The 25,107-nt window shown below is 38.4% G+C and overlaps 2 protein-coding genes across 2 annotated transcripts; both read left to right on the top strand.

Annotated features, from left to right (window-relative positions):
* The first annotated feature begins 201 nt into the window (after window positions 1-201).
* LOC139121203 (organic cation transporter protein-like) lies at window positions 202-18,379 on the top strand. Its single transcript, XM_070685901.1, has 9 exons — window positions 202-550; window positions 11,610-11,840; window positions 12,652-12,848; window positions 13,812-14,228; window positions 14,881-15,015; window positions 15,338-15,423; window positions 15,722-15,842; window positions 16,293-16,365; window positions 17,378-18,379. Exons 1-9 carry the CDS (start codon window positions 218-220, stop codon window positions 17,519-17,521), a joined length of 1,737 nt encoding a protein of 578 aa, XP_070542002.1. The 5' UTR covers window positions 202-217; the 3' UTR covers window positions 17,522-18,379.
* Window positions 18,380-18,868: 489 nt separating this feature from the next.
* On the top strand, window positions 18,869-23,033 carry LOC139121202 (uncharacterized). Its single transcript, XM_070685900.1, has 3 exons — window positions 18,869-19,058; window positions 20,332-20,642; window positions 21,213-23,033. The coding sequence occupies exons 2-3, from the start codon at window positions 20,382-20,384 to the stop codon at window positions 22,734-22,736; spliced, it is 1,785 nt and encodes a 594-aa protein (XP_070542001.1). The 5' UTR covers window positions 18,869-19,058; window positions 20,332-20,381; the 3' UTR covers window positions 22,737-23,033.
* The last annotated feature ends 2,074 nt before the right edge of the window (window positions 23,034-25,107 follow it).

A 25,107-nucleotide genomic window follows, 5' to 3' on the forward strand; every position in this document is an offset into this window, starting at 1 on the left:
AGACAGAGTGGTATAGTTTGCTGTAAAAAAATATGATATATATTGACTGTGAGCGATGTTTCTCTAGTGGTAAATCTGCAGTCAGGTTTGATACGGGATAGGTACAACTGAAGTAGTATGATTGTTTACATTCATGATTCTTACCTACTGAAGCTTTTACAATCTGGGGGTCAAAGGTCGCTTGTTGTAAAAAAGCGCCAGTTGTATAACTTGCATCATGGAAGTCGATGAAGCTTACACCTTAGTTGGCGAGTGTGGTTGTTACCATCTCATTGTCTATTTTCTAATTTGTGTCTTCGGACAAGTTATCTCTGTGTGGCACGTTCTCGGAATCACTTTCCTTGGGGGCACCCCCTCTCACCTCTGCCATGTCCCGGAGGGCGTTCAACTGAATGAGTCCATACCTGTGGAGGCCGACTCTACAGACGGTCAACATGTGTACAGCAGTTGTTTAATGTACGAAAACTACACCTCGGCTAGCAACAATACGGTGTCGTGTACCGATGGCTGGGAGTATGACCCTCCGGACGAAATCACTATAGTCACCGAGGTAAGTGTAAGCGCTGCTGCATGACTATACTCAAAATGCGTCGAGCGACCGCCGGTACTGCAGTGTGTGACAGCCCGGTCGTCAGGCCCAACGAACTCACATCAGCTACTAGCAGTACTAGTCAGAAAAATATAACCCAGAATACCATGTGCATATTTACTTGAAACAAACGTTAAGTCTTTGTGAATACATTATCAATGCTATGTGATATCGAAGGAAAATTAGGCAAAATGCATCCCTTGTGAAATGTTTACTTAAACAATATTTACAACGGTTACCGCAGCCAGCACACGCATGACCTTACAACTCTAGATGTAAACATTGATACGCAAGATCTGGAACTGGATACTACAGTCCGCGACTCGTGTTCATCTATATGTATTAGATATGTATACCAAAGGTGACGTTCTAAATGTGATGATAAAGATAATTGCGCTTATGGGATATTATCATTATTATTGATATTTTATTATTGATGTTTTTTTTTTTCGTGTTCCTATTGTCGTTGATATGGTGTGCAATTTTGCAATGATTTCAAAGACTATTATGGGTGCATTGGTTAAATAATGTCTGAGTGATTTTTTAATCTTCAAAGTGACAAAAAGACAACAATTATATCTTCTTACGTAACGTATCGTGTCAAATCGGAAGCAATCGACGTTGCTTCTGAAGTCTCTCATCTTTCTCTCTCCACAAATACACATGTACCCAGATTTCCGCTACCTACTCGTTATTGATGGCGCGTCGTTTCATTTTCAGAGATTGTACTAAGATTGCTTTTAAATCCTAGCTTTGTTAATTTTTTAGTCTTTTTTTAAACATTTTAGTTTGTCATATGAGCTGGTTCTCGAAATAAAGTATGATGATGATGATGATGATGATGATGATGATGATGATGATGATGATGATGATGATGATGATGATTATTGTACTTGGGCCTCAGCCCAAGTACATTTGTTTTCATTCCGTGGGAAAAAACTGTAAGGTATAACCATTTCTGGCTGAGACCAGGGAGGGCGAAATGTATTGGCTTCATCTTTCTTGGCATAATAAATGGCGTAATGATGTTAACTGAATGGAAGTGCTGCTCTCAGCCAGTCTTGAATAAGTGAGATGTGAATATAAATGCTTCTCTATCTGAGTTTTTGCCACAAAATCTTCTGAATATAATCAAAATGTGCATCGAAATGCAACAATTAATGCACCCTCCGTTTCCTAGGCGATGGCACGACCCTTGCTACACCCACTGGACGAGCCAAAGTGGGAGGGTAATTTCGGTTTGGTCGAACAGGAGGGGTCGAGACCAGAATTTAACATTTAAACTTGAAACATGTTAATCACTGACAAGATGTGGATTAGTGTTAATCAAAGAGAAAGTTTGAAAAGGAAAGGTTTTATATCCCGGACACAATGAAAAACATTACGACTGGAAACTGTACCCCCGGTTGAGAATAGTAATGCCCACAGCGATGGAGAACACTTATCCTTGAGCTGAGAAAACCAGACCATCATTTCGAAATAGAGCTGCAGATTCGAGAAGCTCGTTCAAAATAGCTAGGTACACCCCAGAAGGGTGTTTTCGAGTCTTGAGGGCAAATTTCGCCTCCTTCATTTAGAAATCGTACGTTTGTTTTTCCAGGGAACACATCATTTGACACAAAATTTGCATGAAAAGGGGTCGCCAGTAAGCACGTGGTCAAATCTGGCATAAGAAACAATATGAAATGTTGGGTAAAGCCAGTCCAAAATAAACTGATTTGAACTTTTGTGTTTTGTAATTTATACCACTGCAGTAACATGACTTTTTTTTGACAACATCACACAATGTAATACGTTTTGAAACTGAATACTCCGACGTATTCTGTGTCCCCTTTGCTAAAAAATACGGTAGCCGATTACCATGTAAGGAGATGATGACGTCAAGACAGATTTGTAGTGCGTTTGGTCTTGGATGGTGCACGAAGTTTTGTCGAGGTAGCTTGTGTATTTATTTCCTAAATGGGAGATTAGGGTCGATCTAAAAGAAGGCCGAAAAATGTTATGATACTCTAAGCGAGCTGAACTCCAATGCGAATGGTTGGATAATTTGGAGATGTCTAGACTGATCTCGTCTCATTAAGATTATTTGGCGGTCAGTATTGAATTTCAACTGCGTCACAAGTTTGCGTCGAACGGTCAACGAACGATATTTTAGAAATCTGGAGACATGGCACATCGCAGTTTTATTTTAGTATTTTATATTTTACAAAAGATGTAAGAAGCAATGATTTTGTTGAAAATTCTGAAAAAAATATAGGAAGATTTGATCGCGAACACATTTTCACTTGGGGGTCAACTAGCCCTGCGTACGATGCTGTGTGTTCCGCTACAGCTAACCGCCCCCGCTCACCACAGCCCTGCAAAGACCCGTACGTTGGGTCGGTGACTTCAAATCCATTTTGGGACTTGACGTAAAAAGCCAAATTACTGCCGAAATTCAGCGTTCGTGGGCCCAAGTCGAATCCCAGCCTACCTCAGCTACTCGATCGCTTCCAAAAATGACAGTCTTTTATTCACTTCTCGTAAATAACCGTCGATGTCGGCAACTCTCTCGCTGGCCCTGCGTACGATGCTGTGTGTTAGCTGTAGCACATAGCATCGTACGCAGGGCTAGGGGTCAACATAGGGTCGCAGCCATGTTGCCTCAAAACTTATTTCTGTCTGCACTCAAAACTCAAAAATGTCGCATATGAACCTGAAAAATCGGTGTAATTTTGTCAAACTTCGGCGAAATTTCAGCCTAAAGGTAAATTTACTGAAATTTGATCGACAAATAATCCTGAGCTTGAACGTGACAGCTCGCCTTCTCCGGGAAGTCATGCATCCGGCCAGCTGCCCATATGGCCGGGAGCATGAGATTGTTTTCAAGCGACGGCGGCAGACCGTACGGGGCTCTGGATATGAACCTACTGCCGGTCACAGGTGTCCGGAGTTGCCGGTGTACATGCATAGAGACCCATTCTCTCTATGCATGTACACCGGCAACTCCGGACACCTGTGCCGCCGGTGTAGCTGTAATAACTGTTGCGTTGTTTTTAATCACCACGGACGAAGTCCGAGGGGACTTATAGGTTTGGTCATGTCCGTGCGTCCGTCCGTCCGTTCACGCCTAGTACCCAACCCCATACAGATGCACGTCGATTTGTTTCACAATGCTATCAAATTTGGCCGTGTTAGAGGACTTTTTAGTTTACACCTCCATAGACTCCCATGTATAAGGCAGTTCTCCATAGACTCGCATGTATGATGCCAAGAAAAATAAAAATTTAGTTTCTCATCGTATCATATTGCCTAAAGGATGCAGTGACACAGTTTTTTTGTCCCCACGGATAAAGTCCAGGGGGCTTATAGATTGGCTCATATCCGTCCGTGAGTCCATCAGTGAGTCCATCGGTTCACGCAGATATCTCAGACATTTTGACAAAATATCATGTGACCTTGGTGACCTTTGACCTCAATATACATTATTGTCCATAACTCAGTAACCACAAGTGCTAAACCTTTCATATTTGGTATGATGGGACACCTTATGATGCCACATATTGTACGCCATAATTATGTGCATATCTAATTATGGGCGAGCCAATAGAGCAAGAGGTCTGATTTCTGGTATATATAGGGATAAGTTAACAATATAATTTGTTTGACAAAACTTCACGTGACCTCAATGACCTTTGACCTCAAATATACATATTTGTCCACAACTCAGTAACCACAAGTGCTACACCCTTCATATTTGGTATGAAAGGACACCTTATGACACCATATATTGTACCTCATTAATTATGTGCATATCTTATTTTGAGCGAGCCAATAGAGCTAGAGGTCTGATTTTTGGTATATAGGAATAACTTAGCAATACAATTATTATGACAAAATGTGACGTGACCTCAATGACCTTTGACCTCAAATATATATTTGTCCACAACTCAGTAACCACAAGTGCTACATCCTTCATATTTGGTATGATAAGACACCTTATGACACCACATATTGTACCTCATTAATTATGAGCGCGCCAATAGAGCTAGAGGTCTGATTTTTGGTATATAGGAATAACTTAGCAATACAATTATTTGACAAAATGTCATGTGACCTCGATGACCTTTGACCTCAAATATATATATTTGTCCACAACTCAGTAACCACAAGTGCTACACCCTTCATAAATGGTATGATGGGACACCTTATGACACCACATATTGTACCTCATTAATTATGCGCATATCTAATTTGAGCAAGCCAATAGAGCTGGATGTCCGATTTTTGGTATATAGGGATAACTATAGGGTAGAAATCTAAATATGCCCATCTAAATATTAGACATCTACCATCGAGAACAAAAGAAATTTGCTGTAATTTGAATATTTAAGGAGTTTAAGCAATTCCCGCAATAAATAAAGAACCCCTGCCTCAAACTCCACAAAAGTTGCTAGACATATTTTGCCGTTGTCATGCTATTGCTTCGTTAATAACCAGTTAATCAAATGCCTCATTGACAGGAGGAAATTCAAGACCATATTTGAATAGTAGTATATATTGTCCTCAAAATTACTCTATCACGGCCCAAGTACTCATTGCCTTCAGCAATACTGCCTTGTTATTATTATTATTATTGTCGCCAACCAGAGCATTTACCTGCTCCACGAACCTACTGTTAGCCAGAATTTGTTTCCAGGCAGAGACCTGTGGTATATGACGATGCGCCGTTTCAACAATACTTTATTTCGATCAAAAATGGGCACTCAAGTCAAATGTTGATTGCAAAGTGAATTTGGACAAGGCAAATACGTTATTGAGTGTTCGATATCAATGAATACAGGAATACCTGTCTTGATATATATATATATATATATATATTATATATATATATATATATATACACACACTGAGAAGATTAAGGGTTCCGTAATTGATTAAACGGTTATATTTAGTGTGTTTGCCTGGAGACCCTAGGTACATTGGAAGTGATTTAAGGTAGAATGTGTCTCGGGGACAGATATTCGGGCTTTCAAATCTTATCGATTCTCTTCTGATCTATATACCACTTGATGGGTGCTCATTTTAGAACTCTTGGTGTAAGAAAGGTTTTCACAGGAGGTCAGGGGTCACCGACATGAGCGTGCACCACTGATCGTGTTGCTCCGAAATACCCAGTAAAATATACAGCACAACTAGTATTATCCAGAATAGTTTTACCACTAAAGGACATATAAAAGTAGCAAGCATCGACTGAAGGAGTGAAAACCATGCCACCGAAAGGAAAATCAGGTAAAGAGAGCACAAAGACAACTCAACAGAAGACTCTCAACTTCAACAGCCATGCCACTGCCAGAGCACGTGACCACCAACAGGATAATTCGGATCGGACGGATGACGAAGAGCAGTCGAGAACAACCGACAAGATGCACGACCACGGCAAAGGTGAATTCGAACAGTTCGTCAAGGCCACCCTCCAAAGGATGGAAGAAAAGATAGATAAAGCCGCAAATGAACAGAAACACTTCAGAGAAAGACTTGTAAGTATCGAGGAAAAACAAGACAACTTTGAAAAGTCATTAGAGCACTCGGCCAAGGACATCGACGAATTGAAGAACGACCACGTGGTCACAGAGAAACGCATCAAAGATCTCGAACTCATTATCCAGGCTCTTGACTCCAAACTAAAAACAACCACTGAAGAAAATATCCGTTTGCAGCGGTACTCCAGAAGTTTCAATCTCCGCTTTGGAGGGATACAAGAGAGAGAGGGAGAGAACTGTACACAAATATTGGCAGATCTACTTGAAGATAAACTTGGATTCGAAAACGCCACCGCCATGTTGGAAAACGCACACCGCACGCGCACAGGAAAGGCAACAGCAAACAGAAGGGGAGGTGCTGGTCAACCGAGCCACATCATCGTAAAGTTCATGAAGCGCCCAGAGCGACTGAAGGTGTTGATGAAAGCAAGACGTGCACTCGAAGGATCAGGCATTTTTGTCACGGAGGATCTGTGCCCCTCTGACTACAAGCGAAAGTGTGAACTAGGAGACGTGATGAAAAAAGCCTATGAACAAGGTAAAAGGCCAAGATTCGTAAACGGCAAACTCTATATCAACGGTCAGCAATACGATTGAACTACAGCGCCGCGGAGCAGAAATGTAGAACTGACTGTTTGCATCTGATTTGCAACATGAACTGAATAGTTTGCGCCAGCACATGATAGTGATACTTCAGGAAAGTATTGCGTTGTTTGTGTAATTTACACTGTAGCTGCTCAACAGATTATGTAACTTTGAAAAGTATGTGTGGAAACCCAACTGTTGTTAACGCTTTCGGTTTCCTATTTATTTGCTCTTTCGATCGACGCCGTCTGGTCGAATACAACCTTTAAAACGATACACGCAGATTTTCTAATCGAGGTTAAACTGTTATTGATAGAGTTTCTTATTATTGCTGTTTTTTACAAAATTTTACTATTGTAATGATGATCAGGGTAGGAGCCTGTGTCTGAGACATGGTATATAGACCCAAAGGTGTTTATGGGTCACGTCTGTGGTACCATCAACCACAGACACTTTGTGTTTGTTTTTCTAATGTAGTTTTGTCAGGTATTTATCTGATTTATGTTTGTCCGTTTAGTCCTGTTTTGTGTTTGTTCTGTTTTTATGACAAAAAGGAGTTATGAATACTAAAATCTGGGAAAACATGAAAGAAACAAAACTAGATTTGGTATGTCTAAAATCAAAGTAATATCATTGAATGCTAGGGGCCTCGGTGGGTACAAAAAACGGAAAAAGGTATTTAAATGGGTGAGGGACAGTAATGCCAACATAATAATGTTTCAAGAAACCCATAGCACATGTAAAACTGTGAAACGCTGGTCCAGTCAATTACGAGGACATATGGAGTTCTCACATGGTACAAATCTCAGCAGGGGAGTTATTACGATCTTTAGGAATATTAATTTTGATATACATAAACTTTATTCAGACCCAGAGGGGAGATTTCTTATTATCGATGCTGTTATAGATGAAAACACCACATACTGATTAATTCTTACGCACCTAATGACCAGACAAGTCACATTGCCTTCTTGGGTGCACTTTTCACACAACTAAAGGATTTTATTACAGATCCAGAGAGTGTTATCATTTGGGGAGGGGACCATAATCTTGTACGAGATATCAATCTTGACAGATATGGAGGGAATCCAACTCCCTGGAATGATTCAATGAAAGCATTGGAGGAAATCCTAGAGGCATTTGATTTGATTGACATTTGGAGAGTTTTAAACCCCACAAAAAAAGCCTACACATGGAAACGTTTCAACCCTACTCTAGTTCAGAGTAGACTAGATTATTTTCTTATTAATGATAGCTTGCAATCAGTGATAAGTAATGCCACAATTGAGCCCTGTGTTTTCTCGGACCATTCAGCCATTGTGTTGACATTACAAAGGGAAGAAATCCAAAGAGGTCCATCTTACTGGAAATTCAACAATAGCTTGCTGAGAGATACAGACTACATAAAACTAATAGAAGAGAATTTTCCTCAGTGGGTGAATGATCAAGAAATCGTTGACCTGGGAACAAAGTGGGATTGGGTTAAATTTAAAATTAAAGAAATGACTATGAAGTTTAGCAAAAAGAAAGCAAGAGAAAGAAAACAAAAAATCTTTCATCTTGAACAAAAATTGAAAAAGCTGGCAGAAACCTTGGCAACAAACCCCACTGATGATACTACTGATCAATATCAAAGCACACAGGATGACCTCCAGACTGAGTTGGATCATATTATTGAAGGGTGCATAATTAGATCCCATTGTAACTGGTATGAGTATGGGGAAAAAAGTAACAAATACTTCCTAGGGTTGGAGAGGGCACATGGAAAAAAATCTGAAATAAATAAGTTGTTTTCCATGGAAGATGATACACCTCTGAACGATATTAAAAGCATAAACAATGAAATGTTGAATTTTTATAAAGAATTATATACATCTAGATCTCAGACTGGTGACCCCACTGCTACTGCAGAAATTGAGGATCTGTTTCTAAACAATCCAAATATTCCAAAACTTTCTCAGGAAGAGTCTGATCTTTGTGAAGGTTTGATTACTCTAGATGAAGCATGGATAGCTTTGAAAGAAATGCCCAACAATAAACGCCAGGCAATGATGGTCTCACGGCAGACTTTTATAGACATTTTTGGCCTCTACTTGGCAATCACTTAGTGAATGCCTTAAATCACAGTTATCAAAAAGGGGAATTCTCTACATCACAAAGACAAGGAGTGATCATTCTCTTGGAGAAAAAGGAAAAGATCGTAGATATATAAAAATTGGAGGCCAGTGTCATTACTCAATGCAGACTATAAAATTGCTACAAAATGTTTGGCTAAAAGATTACATAAAGTGTTACCAAAATAATTCATGAGACACAGTCTGCATTTGTTAAAAATAGATACATTGGGGATGTGATAAGACTGGTTGAAAGTATTATGACATATACAGATGAGAGGAAATTACCCGGACTTCTACTAACTATAGATTTCGAGAAAGCATTTGATAGTCTGGAATGGAAATTTTTGATAAATTCATTGAAGTCTTTTAATTTTGGAGAAAGTTTCATAAAATGGATAAAATCACTGTACAGAAACATCTCCAGTTGTGTAATGAATAGAGGTACATCCACTGGGTACTCTCATTGGGCAGAGGTGTCAGACAAGGAGACTGTATTTCTCCGGCTCTCTTTATTCTGAGTTTGGAATTGTTTTTGATTTCAATGCGTAACAATAACAATATTAGAGGTATAAATATAAATAATCAACAGATAAAAAATGCTACATTCGCAGATGACTTGACATGTTTCTTGCATGACATAAAATCTGCAAAACATCTCTTTGGTCTTCTTGAAAAATTCCATAAAGTTTCTGGTCTGAAGATCAACTATGATAAGTCTGAAGCCATGTGGCTAGGTACTATGAAAAAATCGAAGAAAACTCCCCTCCGGGTAAAATGGCCAAAAGGCCCTATAAAAATGGTTGGTGTTTATGTATCACACGACCATGAGATAGCTGGCAAGCTGAATACTGTTGGACCAATAGAAAACTACAAACTACCTTAAACATGTGGAAAACTAGAGATCTCACCTTACTGGGTAAAATTCAGATAATTAAATCATTAGCCCTGTCCCAAATTCAATATATTATGAGTATGACTATGGTTCCTAAAAACAAACTAAAAGAAATTAACAAAATGTTATTTCAATTTCTATGGAAAGGTCCAGATAAGGTTGCCAGGTACACAATGGTAGGAAATGTAGAAAATGGAGGACTAAGAATGCCAAATATTTTTGCAATGTATAATGCCACAAGAATAGATTGGATCAGAAGGTATTTTAATGAACAAAATAACCACCATGGAAACTATTTTTTACTAGTTTACTAAAACCAGTTGGAGGTTTAAAGTTATTACTGAAATGTAATTTTAAAGTAGAATTACTGCCATTGAAATCAGTGGTTTCTTTACAGTATGTTGAAAACATGGGAAGAGGTAAATTTGAAAAAACCACACTGTGAAAATAATTTGAATCCAAGAAAAACTATTTTATGGAACAATAAGGATATTTTGATTGGAAAACGTTCTATTTTTTACCAGGATTTTGTAGATGCAGGATTCCTATATTTAGAACAATTGTACAACGAAATGGCCAAAAGCGGGACTGGGATTCTGTACACAATAATGGTATCCCTCAATCATCCATTTTGAAATGGTTTGGACTAAAAAGTGTTATCCCAGCCAACATACAAGTGAATCAGCAAAGTACAGCTGATGATGAAGATGAAGTAAAAATTGTATCGAAACACAGGTCAATCAGTGTGGAACTGTGTAATATAAAAGTAATCACACAGCTGATTAATGACATTAATTTTATACCACCAAAATCAGAACTGTATTTTGAACATGAATTAAAATCAATGTTACTAACTGGAACGAAATTTATCATCTTCCATTTAAGGTAACTATCGACTGTAAGTTGAGAGAATTTCAGTTTAAAATTTTACACAATATCCTGTATACGAATGCTAGACTGAGTAAAATGAACATACCCACAGTTGATAATGCTCTTTGTTCTTTCTGCAAGAACAAAGAAGAAACTTTACTCCATATTTTACATGATTGTCAACATGTGCAACTATTTTGGGAAGCATTTTTCATGTTATGGGGACAAAAATTAAAATTGAGAGTAAGACCAAAAATATGGCAGATCATACTAGGTGATCCCAAACTTTCTAGTATTGTGAATTTCCTACTGCTTATTGGTAAAAGGTACATTTATATTTGTCGTTGTAAAAAGACCTTGCCTAACTTTACAGCATACAAAAGATTTGTGAACTCTATACAAAAAACTGAGTATCACATTGCCTTGAGAAAAGATAAAATTTTTGCCCATAATAAAAAGTGGAGAATCTACAGTACTAATATCCACCAAGACCCTAGCACAACAGACATACACAATAATGATGTATGATCACTACTTTATTGATTTCTGTAATGTCTTTTTTTTTCTCAGATTTAATGAGACATGTATTTGAAAATTTTTGATAACTCCAATAAAAACGTTAAAAAAAAAAAAAAAAAAAAAAAAAAAAAAAAAAAAAAGAAAGGTTTTCACCGTCTTAGTTTTTTGAAAATCGAAAATTTTATTTTTCCCAATAGATTTTAACACTGGGATAGCGGCCATTTTGAAATATCGCTAAGTCATGGGTAATTTGTCTCTCTGGTACCAAATTTTGCATGGTGACCCCTTATTTTTATTGTTATGTTGGTAAGAAAATGAATGGTCAAAAGTTTCATTGAGGAAAGTTTGAGAAAACTTAAAGTTTAAGTCCTTCACTTTCGAGGCGCATACTACCACAGGAAACATTACATCGTAACATCCCAGTTGCGACTGCGACAATTGTTCGTTCTTTTCAAGAGAAAATTCGCTGTTGTAACGGCGGTATACGTTTCATAACGATTCATTTTACTCCACAGTGGGACCTGGTCTGTGACAAAAGTGCTTACGTGGATATATCACAAGCGGTTTTTATGTCAGGCGTCATGATTGGTTCGGTAACCTTCGGACAGCTATCGGACATATTCGGAAGGAAACCAGTCTGGTTGTTTTCCATATGGACACAACTAGTCTTCGCTGTTGGAGTAGCTTTTACGCAGAATTATATTTCTTTCACTGTTGTTAGGTTCTTCGTTGGATTTATTGAGCAGGTATGTGATTATTTTGCACTTTTCTCCCAATACTACTGACTTTTGTTGATGTCTCTCACGTAAAATTATGCTTTTCGCTCTCTAGAAACCGATGTAACAAGATTGTCGATTTGACTATAATTCTGTGACAATATGCCTGAAATACCTTTCAAAACAAATAATTTTATTTGTTGTCAAACATTTTGACAATGCTTTTTCCCGCTGATATCGTGGCCGAGCGAATACAATATTTATGTATTGACCGTATTACTCTTTAATGTTGAAAGTTTGTTATTCGCCAGAACACGTCACGGTCACGTGACAAGAAACTGATATACGTCTAGTTCCCACTGGCTAGAAAAAGTGACATCAGAGGATAGTTAAAATGAATTTTCTTTAAAGGGGTAACAGGTCTTCTATATTAGTGTACACAAAAATTACGATCACATAAGGTAGGACTCGCCTCTCAAACTTTTACAATTCTCTTCTGATACACCACTTGCGGTGGTTCATTTTAAAGCTCTTGGTGTAAGAAAACTTTTCATCCGCTTAGTTTTTCAAAATTCAACAATTTTTATTTTTATCCATACAGTTAACACAGGGATGGCGGCCATTTTGAATTTTAAAATATTGGTAAATCTTGGGTTATTTGTTTCTCTAGTACCAACATTTGCACGATGACCCCTTATTTTTATTCTTGATTCTGAAAGAGAATGGTTGAAATATTCCTTAAGAAACGTTGGAGCAAAGTTTGTCATTTACTTTCGAGACGCATATATACTACCTTAAATGGAATAAGAATGTTAATTGCGTCTCACGTTTCGACTTTTAGGGGGTCGACATCACATCTTACGTCATGGTAACGGAAATGTTCACTCCTCGCTGGCGGACGTACGCAGGAATTAACCTTACTCTCTTCTGGGCCAGTGGCATAATGCTTTTACCGTTGATGGCGTATTATATTAGAAACTGGAGATACCTGCAATTGGCAATATCAATACCCGCCGTCCTGTCGATCCCACTTTGGTGGTGAGTGAAACTCAGGCATTGGCAGTCGTATCAGGGAAAACGTATAAAGAGATATTAGCATTGCACGAACAGTGTCTACAGCGCGTTAGTTCTGTGTGAATGTTTTATTTAGAATAATATAGATACATGTGTGAATAATATCCACACACATACACTATATATATATATATATATATATATATATATATATATATATATATATATATATATATATATATACGGACTCACCTTTCAAAACAAAACAAGATATACATATCACAAATATACTTTCAAAACATCAAAACACAGGAACAGCACGGAACTCTCAAAATACATATGGACCCTCAAGGACAGCAACACAAAATACAACGTCACATGGTCTATCATTGACAGAGCCCAGCCTTACTCAACCAAGACAAAACGCTGTAACCTCTGCATCACGGAGAAATGTCATATTATCAACTCATACAAGTCAACACTGCTCAACAAACGTACAGAATTTCTTTCGAAATGTAGACATACAAGCAAATTCCTTCTCATTAACACTTGAACGCGCCAGAACAACCGCCTCGTTTGCATATACACCTGACCCTATATATAGGTAGCAACGAGCCCGCCAACATCACTCCTGACGATTGCCAAGCGCACGAAACAGTCTGTAGAGTAATCACGACAAGTTCCACGTATAGCAATATATATATATATATATATATATATATATATATATATATATATATATATATATATATATATATATATATATATATATAGTCTACTGATTGATGAAACTGGACGGATGTTATTACTTTATTTGTACTTGAAGAAATTTACGTTGTTATATAATACGAGATATATTTAAAACATATGATGTATATAATTCACCAAGTATAGTTTTATCTTTAGAAATATCAGAAATGTCCAAATGTAAAACTTTCACACAAACCTATTCTATATTTTTACTTCTTAATGTTATTGTTATCATAGGATTATACCAGAATCAATACGATGGTTGATGTCAAAGGGGCGCTTCAAAGACGCTGAGAAAACGCTCCGTAGGATTGGTAAGTACCATGGCGTGGCCGTTCCCGAAAATGCATTCACCCGATCCAACCGTGCCGATGACACCGCTGCTCAGATGTGTGTCGTCAGCGAGACCCGAGATACCACACAGGTATGCAAAGTTGGTGAAACTGACCCCGCGGTAGTGGAACTGAGGGTGGAAAGTGACCGGCAGCAGGACGAAAATGGAAGACCGAGTGAAACCAAACTTGACGAGGAGAAACCCCAGAATAAGTTTGAAACCGAACATGACGCAGTGAAAAACAGCAAGAAGTATAATTTAATAGACCTGTTCAGAACACCTAACTTGAGGAAGTTTACGCTAGTAATGATTTTTGTATGGTAAGTCGCAATTTTTAACTAGCGACCTACATCGAGAGATATAACAGCTATCATTAGAAATCATATAACTTAATTATAGTTTTGTTCGGGATTCTGAACGATTACGCCCTTCTGATCCATCAAAGCATCGGTTTATTTTGTTTATTTGCCTGTCCATTTATCGGTTTCTCATCTCACTTAGACGCTTAGCCGCGGTTGTTCCATCGCTGATATTGCTACGTAATTTAAAGGTGGGGACTCAATCCCAGGGATCAAGTATGTGCGACTCTGTAAGAGGATTATGGAGGTGTCATAGCCTTTTGTTTTCCAGTGAAATTGTACTCTAGTCGGTAAATTTCCTTGCAAGATACTTTGATGACTGACAGAGCCGTTTATATCAACAGTCACATCGTCCATACATGAGAACGGCCAAACTATTGTTTAATCACCGTTATTTGCTTTAACGATACTGATTGTCAGAGTTAATTTAATTAATCGATGTCCATCCGTAACAGCATTTACTGTGACATTGGTCATCAAGTGACAACAAGGCACATTCCTCAAGTAGCTCCAATAATTTGGCAGAAAATTCACCTCGCTGATCATCTATCCCTTGAAAAAAGGGAATTATTGCAATGTACCCTTTTGACCCCACTTTTAAAATCTGTTACAGGCTTGTCAATAGTTTGGTTTACTATGGGCTGTCTTTGAACACAGACCTGTTGGCCGGCAACAGGTACTTAAACTTTTTCCTCAGTGGAGCAGTTGAAATACCAGCCTACATTCTATCAGCTATAATAGTCTCTTAGTAAGTCGTCATTTTTATCTGACACCCAGCTATGATGTTCATTGGTTGCCAAAGGTATGGAAGTCGTGTACGTGTGAGTTGACTGAGTTATGTTTTATCTCTGAGGACGAAGCCATTGGTTGTAAATGTAGTTTTCTCTCATCTAGCATCATACTGTTTTTTTTTCTGTGAAAGTACCTGCGTCTGCGTTTGAGTGAAGCGAAAACCTTATTTCAGTCATCTTACGGAGTAAACAATATAAAATAATATTGAATCGCAGAAAGAAAGGATGAAGTTTTATAATGTGCCGGTTACTGTGCATGCTATACACGTTGTGTTTCAGTTTTGGTCGTCGAATACCTCTCTGCATATTTCATGTCGTCGGTGGAATTGCGTGCATCATTACTGGCTTCATACCAGAGGAAACTTGTAAGTTGACAACTTGATGAACTGTATGGGAAGATAAGGTTATCTTTGTGACGTAATTGGGTACTTGCTTACTGGCTTACTGCATTCAGAATCAGGAAAGAGTTTCACGTCAATACGCAACTGTTCGACACTTGTCAGAATTTGCCACGATTAACAGTCTTGTACAAAACATATTTTATTATTTAAAAATTTGAAATTTGAACTCGGTAAATACTAAATCATCATAACATTTAGATATATTTAGGTTTCCTGAGTTAAAAACTTGCTGAAACATTTTTGTATGGTATGTATATTTCAGCCAATGGAACTGATTTGACACCGCTCATTGTAACCGTGGCGATGATTGGTAAATTTGGTATTGCTGGGTCATTCGCTATCGTGTTTCTTTACTCAACGGAATTATTCCCGACCGTCATCAGGTAAATCCGTTGCCTGTTTTCCTTGCGTTCTTCCCCAATCTCCTCGCCCATTGAGTGTCAGAATTGAACGTACAAAATTGTACTTGGTACTACATTTAGCACAATTATTTAAATGACCTGTCCGGGTATAGTATTATTGTGTCTACTATTTATCGAGCATCGTGCTGTAATTATACAAATGGCCTTTCAAAGATACTCTACATACTTCTACTCATATATAACTTTACTAATATGTTACTGAAGTTTAATCAGTGCTGACTTTAACGTTGAAGTATTTCCTGTCTCGAGGGGTTACCGAAGAGCCGTTATTGCTTACTAGACACTAGTTTCTAAGTGTTTTTTACGAATTAAATGGTAATAATGATATATAATATATTGTAACGTTAACTATCAAACCTATTTTTAGTTGCATTACACATTGTCACCCTAATTATTGTTTTTCCTTTCTAGAAACCTCGGTGTTGGAGTTTCTTCATTTTCATCTCGCGTCGGGGGAATTCTAGCTCCTCTGACAATGTTCTTGGTAAATACTATTAATGTACTTATACTAGTTGGTGAAGAATGCCTTCGAATGAAACTCAGCTGTAGTTAGGTCTCTGAGAGATGAAAGGCACGCCTTTTCTGTTAAACACCGCTGCAACGACGTTCGGAGATAGTTTACTAGATAGTTTACAAGATGACTAGTGAATCTTGAACAGTGATGTCTGCTTCGCTTTAATATTCTGTAGATTTAGTTTTCGTTTAAGTCAGAATGCGCCTCCGATCGGGGACGGATATTCGGGCTCTAATTTTACCATTCTTTTCTGAACCCCTTGTTGGGGGCTCATTTTAAAGCTTTTGGTATAAGAATTACTTTCACCGTCTTAGTTTTTCGAGAATCGAAAATTATACGTTTCCCCATAGAGTTAACATAGGAATGGCGGCCATTTTGAATTTCAAATATCGGTAAATGCCAGGTAATTTGTTTCTCTTGTACCAAAATTTGCACAGTGACCCCCGATTTTTATTCCTGATTTGGTAAGAGGACGGTTGAAACTTTCACTGAGGAAAGTTTGAGCAAACGTTTAAGTCTTTCACTTTCGGGGCGCGTACTCCCTTACGTTGCGATTTATACCCCTTGAACGGGTCTAAATCTAACGATTAGCCTAATTTGAACTGTGGCATGTCTTTGTTAGAAAGGTTAAATGGCCTTCATGAACAACAAACGGCTCGCTACCTAAAGTAATCGACAGCCTGAAACTGTCTCCAGTATAAATTTTGCTGCGAATTAGCGCATATTATTCAAGTGGCTTCCAAATCAGAACTGTATTCATACACACGAATCCAGAATAAATGTGTAAAATCAGAGGACATAATGCACGATTCAAATTGTCACTTTATTGCAGTTGGTTTTCGTCTACCTATAAGTGTTGAACACTCTTTCCCCCATCTCTTTTTACATCTCTGATTCTGAATCCGCAAAGATCGACTAAACGATTTCCTTCACTGTGTATCATGACAAACATATCATTATCAATCTGTGTTTATTTCGACAGGGTAACATTCACCCGGCATTGCCATTGGTTGTATTTGGAGTTCTTTCATCGGCCGCAGGTCTTCTCGTCTTATTACTCCCAGAGACCAAAGGGAAAAGCCAACCTCAGAACATCGAAGACGTTGAGAAACCGTCTGAACGATGACGCTAAACTTAGTATCTGCATTCAGAAAGATGGTGAAATGTGGACGTGTAGATTCATCGTGCTCTGCATATATTTCATGTTTATGAAATTAGCACGACAATCGGTTGTTCATGCCTTAAGGTAGAATCCTCGGGGACAGTTATTCGGACTCTAAAACTTTGAAACTTCTTTTCTTATATGCCACAAGTGGGGTTAATTTTAAAGCTCTTGGTGTAAGAAAACTGTTCACAGTCTTAGTTTTTCGCAATTCGAAAATTTTATTGTCCGTATAGAGTTAACACAGGGATGGCGGCCATTTTGATTTTTAGATATCGGTAAATTTTGGGCTATTTTTTTCTCTAGTACCAAAATTTGCATGGTGACGCCCGATTTTTATTCCTAATTTTGAGAGAGAATGGTTGAAAGATTCCTTGAGGAAAATTTGAGCAAAAGCTTAAGTCTTTCACTTTCTAGGTTCATACTGCATGAAGTAAAATCCTACGATGAAATGTTTTCAATTTGACATCCTAGCACACTGAGCGTTGATTCTGCGTTAAAATATTTCTCGCTATGGTTAATTTTCCACATTAAGAAATATGAAGACATTTCTGTGAAATGATAATGGTGCTGAGACTCCCAACACATAAATGTTCAAAATTCAAGTCCTACGCCCTCTAGTGATCTAGCGTGACTCAAAGACAGCCCTCTTAAAGGAGGACTTCTTTACGTAATTTATTTAAAACGAGTACACCATTTATTGAAATTTAATGATATAAGACAGTAGTTTAACTTTCAAGTTGCACACAAGCTCCTACAAAATGTCATCTGCTATTTCTCTTTTTCTTTTGGGTATGTAATAAACAAAGATTTACGCATTTCGTACCCGGCCAATGTCATTTATTTAGTAATTTTGTAGGTTAAAGTCAGATATTTGCCGCTTTAAATTTTGCCTCACTTGAATGCAATTTCAAAATTGCAGGGTTTTGAACTACGTTGTTGCTTTGTTACAGCTTGAGAATAAAGTTTACAAAAGGTGATATTTATCTCCAAACTGGGAATCCTGACTATGATAAGTATTACACCAAGCGCTTCTGCAAACCAGAGGTACGACTACGCAAGGCTAGATTTAATTCACTCACCAAAGGAAAAAATACCATGACACAAGAGTCTGTGCGGTTTTGAAATTTCAGCAGCAATGTAATCAAAAATAGATGAAATAAAATCACATTTTGTTTTACGCAACTGTACTGATATCAAATGAAGGATAAGAGCTAGTGATCATTCGAGGTGGCGGTGAAAAGAAAGACTCTCCATGATGAAACCACCTGTTGGAACGGAACTGGGTCAGCTGAAGCGCCCTCAATGGTTGGTTGCAGCAGTGTACTGCTCATGTGACCAGACGGAAATTTGAACTTCTTAATCCGTACGTCCGCACTGTGTCGAGGATATCATATCCTGTATTGAGACATTCTATTGACAGTTTAGAGATTACAGTGAAGGCCGTATTCAAGATGAGAAATACCTTAAGTTGACATAGTGATGGAAGTTTATGGAACAGGTGAGTTAACCGTGTCGTTCACGTTGTCTTCAGTATGTGTTCTGTCGTGATGTAGCGCTTTGTCAGAGCTATACACGCTGCGCTGTGCTATCGGCGACCTCGATAACGATTTGTAAATTATTAACTTGTATTAATAATAGAAGCTGCACCGTGGTTCGGCGACAAATAACAGATCCGCGTGAATAACAACGACGTGTGATGTTATTCTTTTCCGACTTTACGAATATAATTTTAGATCAAACTCAAGTTTTAGGATAGCGTACAAACAAAGTGAAGAAGCAAACTTGGAGACGACGACTATTTCGTTTCAAATTTATGCGGCCGAGTCTGGGACTAGGTTTAATTGATCAAACGTCGCCATTACAAGCACCGATCTACCGCCGTGAAATCATTGGCAAACCCTAAGAGTATGGTAACCTCGACCTTTGCGTACGCTACATTTTTTGTGTACAACACGCTGTAGCTCATTCAGTTTTTTCTCCCTTCGTTGCTTGTTAGTTGGAAATTTAATCTTTTAAGAATAAAGTAATTAGTAAGCACCTGACCCTTAGAAACAGTCTTGAAACAGAGTGACTCAGTCGATATTTATGACAAACATTTATGGCATTGCCTTTGGGAATTATTAACCAGTGATATCTTGTGGCGCGCTTTTCATCATCTCTGCCCTATCCATGTTAAAAACATAAAGCCACGCTGAGTTTACGTATTGCTACTAGGCTTTGAAATTAGTGTCGAACCCCGAAAGGAGTTTTTAAAGGTACATAAGCTTTAAATATTTGTGTTTTCACCACGATAAAATACAGTTTCTTATCTATTTTCGAAAGTTGCGAAATCGCGTCGAAATACGTCATTTTCAACTTTCAACACTGTCCGTCTGTATGAAATATTTTACTTTGTTTTATTTTCGACAGATTAAGTTCAGACGAGCATTAACATGTAACGGTACATCGTGTACGTTGTGCTCTTAACGCTATCGCTTTGTATTTCAACATATATTTAGAAGAAGGGTCAGAAAATCTGTATGTTGTATGATCAAAATCAATGAAAATGTTATCCAAAAGTTCAGATAACGTTGCCTTACATATTTAAGGTTTATCTGATAAACCAAATGCTAGGAACATTGATAAATACAAATGTGGTCTTTCTTCCATTAGAAGTGATAAATAAAATTATTGCATCAAATAATCCTGAAAATTGTGGTTGACCAGCGCTCATAAATATATGCATACTTTTGTGCGTCTCGCTAACGTGTGTACATTAATCTGTTTCGTAGGGTTCAAAACGGACTGAAATCCAAGACTCCTGACTGTTAAGACATAAGACATGGATAGTGTGGAATCAGGTCTAGCGAAAGTTCAATCAAAACCATGGTATGGGAAGACAGCCGGTGGCGTCAAGTTTATTTTTATATTTACTGTGGCGCTGATACTTGTCGCTGTGTATATACCAGCCAGCAGGATTATGGGTAAGAAGAGCGAGCCCGATATCATCATACAAGCTGAGACACACGTCCATCACCTTGAACCCCATCACGATTTCATTTCGGTGTCCACTGGAGAAAAGCAACAGCAACAACCAAACCAGGTATTGATTCTGCTCCTAACGGCTCGAAAGCAAATAATATAATGTATCTGCAATCCAAATAATTATCGTTTCTTTAATTTGCAGAAGTTTGTTTATCTGAAAAAGCAGATACTGAACACATACTTATTTACTCAGTACGCTTCAAGATGGAATTCACATAATAACATGACTGTGTGCTTGCATCTCAGCTGCTTTCAAGCGTGACCTGGAATAGCATGAGCAGTGCGTTTTCAGTCGACTGCTTTTAAAATGTTTGAGCAAACCAGCTTCAGCAGCATTTGCAAACCATCATTCAAATCGCTTGATTTCCTGAGATAAATCCGATCCAACATTATGTTGCGGAGTCATCGATGAAACTAAGGCGAAGTCATGATAACTATAGCTGTAATGTTACAGTACCCGTATTTGACGTCTTCTTGCCAGAATTCTGAAATATATGATTTGGTATCTTTAGGTAAGGCAGATGTAGCTTCAAAAATAACGTTTATACACTTGTCAAACTATTCAGAAAGCTTTTGGCTCTCAGGAAAAGTAGAACACAAAATCCATTCTTTTTCATATCTTTTGCAGGTTGAACGACTTGTCGGTGGCTTCGACGATCACCTTGATGAAATAAAACGTCTCGAAGACTACAATAAAAACGTCACGGTCCACGTCGACGAGAACGAGAATGAATACGAGAATTCGGGATACTGTTCCAAAGAAGGATACCCTGAGTATTTCATGCTCAGCGGCGAAGGCATTGAATTTCTGAAGCGAGACGGCCACCATGAGATTTACCAGCCCGCTTGTACACCACTAACGCTATATGTCTACGGAATGAGTTTGAAAAACACTCTAGTTCGCTGCCGTCCATGGGTTGATATGCAGGCACGCGTTCTTGGACCAGATCTGCCGTTCTACCCTGGAGCGAAGGCCTACTCAATGAATTTCAACAACGTGAAAGTTCAGTGGGCGCAGAAGGACAAATTTGAATTGCATATTCCTCCTCTCGATCCAGGCATGTATTATTTGGAAATCTTGCTGGTACATGACGAAAACGCTCACCATGTCATGTACGGAGAAATGATAAACACACGAAGCTCAAGGTGTATAGACACCGGTGTTGCGGAAACCCCTGTTCCGTTAATTATCAATGACGACAAAGAATGTCCATTCTACAAGGCAGAGGAAACTCCTCTGTGCAAATCTGGTAGCTTACCTGGCAGATGGGTAACAGCACCATCAACGGGCTGTGACGGCGTGGTCTGTGAAGGCAATCTCGACGTTTTGGCCAGTTCGAATCGCGTGTGGGCGCCATACGATTGCCACTACAAAATCCACTCGCCAGACGATTTCAAGGAGTGTTTCCGCGATAAAAAGATTTTAGTTGCTGGTGATTCAGTGACGCAAGAATTTGCCAACGAACTCGTGCAGCTGTACATGTACAAAGACAGACTGCCCATACCCTGGGACATGACACAGAGAGACATGGAAATGAGACGGTCCCTGGAAACTTTCTGGCGATCAATTAACGATAAACGAACACTGATTGGCTACAGCATAGTCATGGCAAGCCCCCTTGGATGTGGCATCGACTGCGTCCTCAAACTTTCTCCTGAAAAACTAGAGGAGTTGCTGTTGCACCACGGGAAGGTTGATGTCTTACTGATTTCAACTGGGGTGCACGAAGTAGCTCCCTTAGATAAACTCCATCCCAAGCACAAGGATGTCTTTGTCGAGTACGAAAAGGGCCTCCCGGAATTTATCAAAAAGATGGAGGGTTTAGTCAAGGAGGGTGGCATGATACTGTGGATGACCACACCTGATGGCAGCGACCTTGCAAGGTGCAGCTACCACGCAAAACCGCGTTTGGAAAGAATAAATGAAATCACTAAGCGTTTCGTGGAAAATTATCTCCACGGCAACAGCAGCTCGGTGCCTATTCATCTCGTTGACTTTTTCAGTGTATCCGAAAACTGTCAGTGTGGTAATTTGCATAAAGGGCTAAGATTTATGAACTACGAAAATAACAAAGACGCAAGCAAGACTTACAACGGGTTTATATCTCGAATGACATTAAACATGGCTTTGACCATGGCTTGTGATCTATAGGTCGTTATCGCCATCTAACTCAAATGCAGATTTCACTCTTCCAGTGTAGCCATGGATTATCTTTGTGTGTTCAACTTATACACCAAACAGCTCATCAAAGAGCTGCTAATTATGACAAATGTCAGTATACATGGAAGGCACAAATTCATAGGTGGACACGGAAGAAACTCGGACAGTGTGGTGATGATACTAGCAATCGATTGTAATACAACAGCATATTGCAGATTAGCGTGCAGCAATAAAATAAGCGATACAAATATTTTTTCATGATATTAAAACATTTTTTAATAAATTTCACCGACTGTGTCTGTAGTATCATAAAGTCTCCCACCTAAAGGGCGGTCCACATACACGAATTCCCTTTGCTATAGGACGTTTCGAAGACGTTCTGTAGCGAAAATCAGTACCACAACTTCTCTGCATGCAAGGACTTTGATCAGTCCATCAAAATGTTAGTGACTCGATAAATTTACAAATAGTGAAACTACTCTCAATAGGCTAGCTAAACAAATGATGTTTGCAAAAACAGTATTGCGGATGATATACATGATGCAATTTACACCATGATATAGATCATGATAAAATTTCACTTTTTACACAATTGGAACTAATTTGGGATAATTGGATATTGAAGTAATGTGTGTATAATCTGCAAATGTTACGTCATCTGCTTTTCTAACAATACATTTGTTTTTATGGGTAATTTGTAATATTGTTACATTCACCCGTATGGCAATTGACACTTTTGAGAAATTTAAAAAATGTAAAGATCCAATTATCCCAAATTAGTTCCAATCGTGTTTTGTATGAATCGCTAGAAAGACCGTAATTCACAATTTATTTCATACGATGACATGTACATTAATATCATGACAAAGTTCAGCGTAATTTCGCAATTACACGCACAAACATGTTTAGTTCTTCCCAAACTTACCATATATGGAGTTCAAAATATTATATGCAAATATTACATCCTCCAAAGCAAGAGTTACATATATTATGCTTGTAAACCGAATCGTCACTTGCCTTGTCTGTCAATATTCACAGGCTTGCCTTGTCAGAACCCCTGTCTGTATCGTCTGACATATTCTGTGTGGCTCTGGTCATGCCTTAAGTGACTGGGCACGTAACTTGCAAGCATCAGGCGGTGTTTACCAAGTATTATCTCGTAGTGAGCAGGGAACATTCGAATAACCAATAAAAAGTTTGAAGTACATCAAAACGATAGTTGGGCTACGTATGTACACGTATATCCTTGTTAAATTTATGTCAAACAAGTACTATAAAATCGACAATCGTCAAAAGATGAATTGGTTACGGCATAATGGGCATGAAAGTAGGTCGTTCGAGCGTTACTAATATTTTAAGTAACTCCTCCTAATTTGAAATTTTCATCATCGGTGTGTAATTTGTTGACTAACAGACGAAGCATAACGGTTAGTAAGGACAGTTCCAGTATTGACAATAGACCTCTGCTATTGGCTCATCAAGCGTCTTATTTCTAGGTCAGAGTTAGCTTAGCGGCGTTTGAAGGGAGATTGAGATAGCACGCCTTTGACAAAAAACAAGGTAGATCGTTAAAACAAAGTGGAGACATACCTCCCCAGTAGTTTCCGACGACCATCACAGTGACATGGTAACAGGTTGTTGATTCTTTATCTGCCAGGTACCACGGAGTCATAGATAGCTTTCATTTGATGAACAACGTACAACACGCTTGGCTGAAGACACTGTGCCCTGATGTAACCTTGTTGAGCTTAAAAATTGAGTCAGAATATGATTAGCTTTGAACTTAGAACATGAAGTTTATATAAGAGAAATCAGACTTATTACATTCTTTTGCTGCTTGCAGTATATACAGCGTGATGTACTCGGCATATTCCTCATTAAAAGTATGGGGATAGTACATGTAAGCATTCGCTATGAACCTATTCACGTTGTGGAGGCATCACTGTAAAGATATTAAAAACTGGCGAAAAGATAATCACAGACATAAAGAAACAAACAAATGGGAAAAACAAGTATACATGAATTGAACATTCAACATCGGAAAGAATACGCTGTCACGTGAACAAACGAACGGAAAATAAAAGTAAAATGAGCAACGCATTATTTTTCCGGGTAAGGTCGGGTTCTTTTCCTTGAACCGATGAACAATTCTTTATTTGCAAGTTTTAGCTGTGTCTACATATTCAATCAGCGATGGCAGTTCTATTCGATTGCTATCTTCAGCAATTAGTTGCAGGATCCGTCTTTCATCTATACCAGGACTTGAGTTTTCCATGTTATCTAAACCTTCATTTTCTTGTTGCTGTTGAAATATGTCTCTTTGCATTGTCGCGTTGAAATATGTCAATTCCTTTGGTGTAGT

The sequence above is a fragment of the Ptychodera flava genome, chromosome 21, assembly GCF_041260155.1.
Source record: "Ptychodera flava strain L36383 chromosome 21, AS_Pfla_20210202, whole genome shotgun sequence".
Lineage (NCBI taxonomy): Eukaryota > Metazoa > Hemichordata > Enteropneusta > Ptychoderidae > Ptychodera > Ptychodera flava.

Bases quoted from the DNA above. Each gene is read 5' to 3' on its own strand.
- LOC139121202 (XM_070685900.1), top strand. From the start codon at position 20,382: ATGGATAGTGTGGAATCAGGTCTAGCGAAAGTTCAATCAAAACCATGG. The intron at 20,643-21,212 runs GTATTGATTCTG...TATCTTTTGCAG, and splicing joins AACAGCAACAACCAAACCAG to GTTGAACGACTTGTCGGTGG.
- LOC139121203 (XM_070685901.1), top strand. From the start codon at position 218: ATGGAAGTCGATGAAGCTTACACCTTAGTTGGCGAGTGTGGTTGTTAC. The intron at 551-11,609 runs GTAAGTGTAAGC...TTTACTCCACAG, and splicing joins AAATCACTATAGTCACCGAG to TGGGACCTGGTCTGTGACAA. The intron at 12,849-13,811 runs GTGAGTGAAACT...TTGTTATCATAG, and splicing joins CTGTCGATCCCACTTTGGTG to GATTATACCAGAATCAATAC.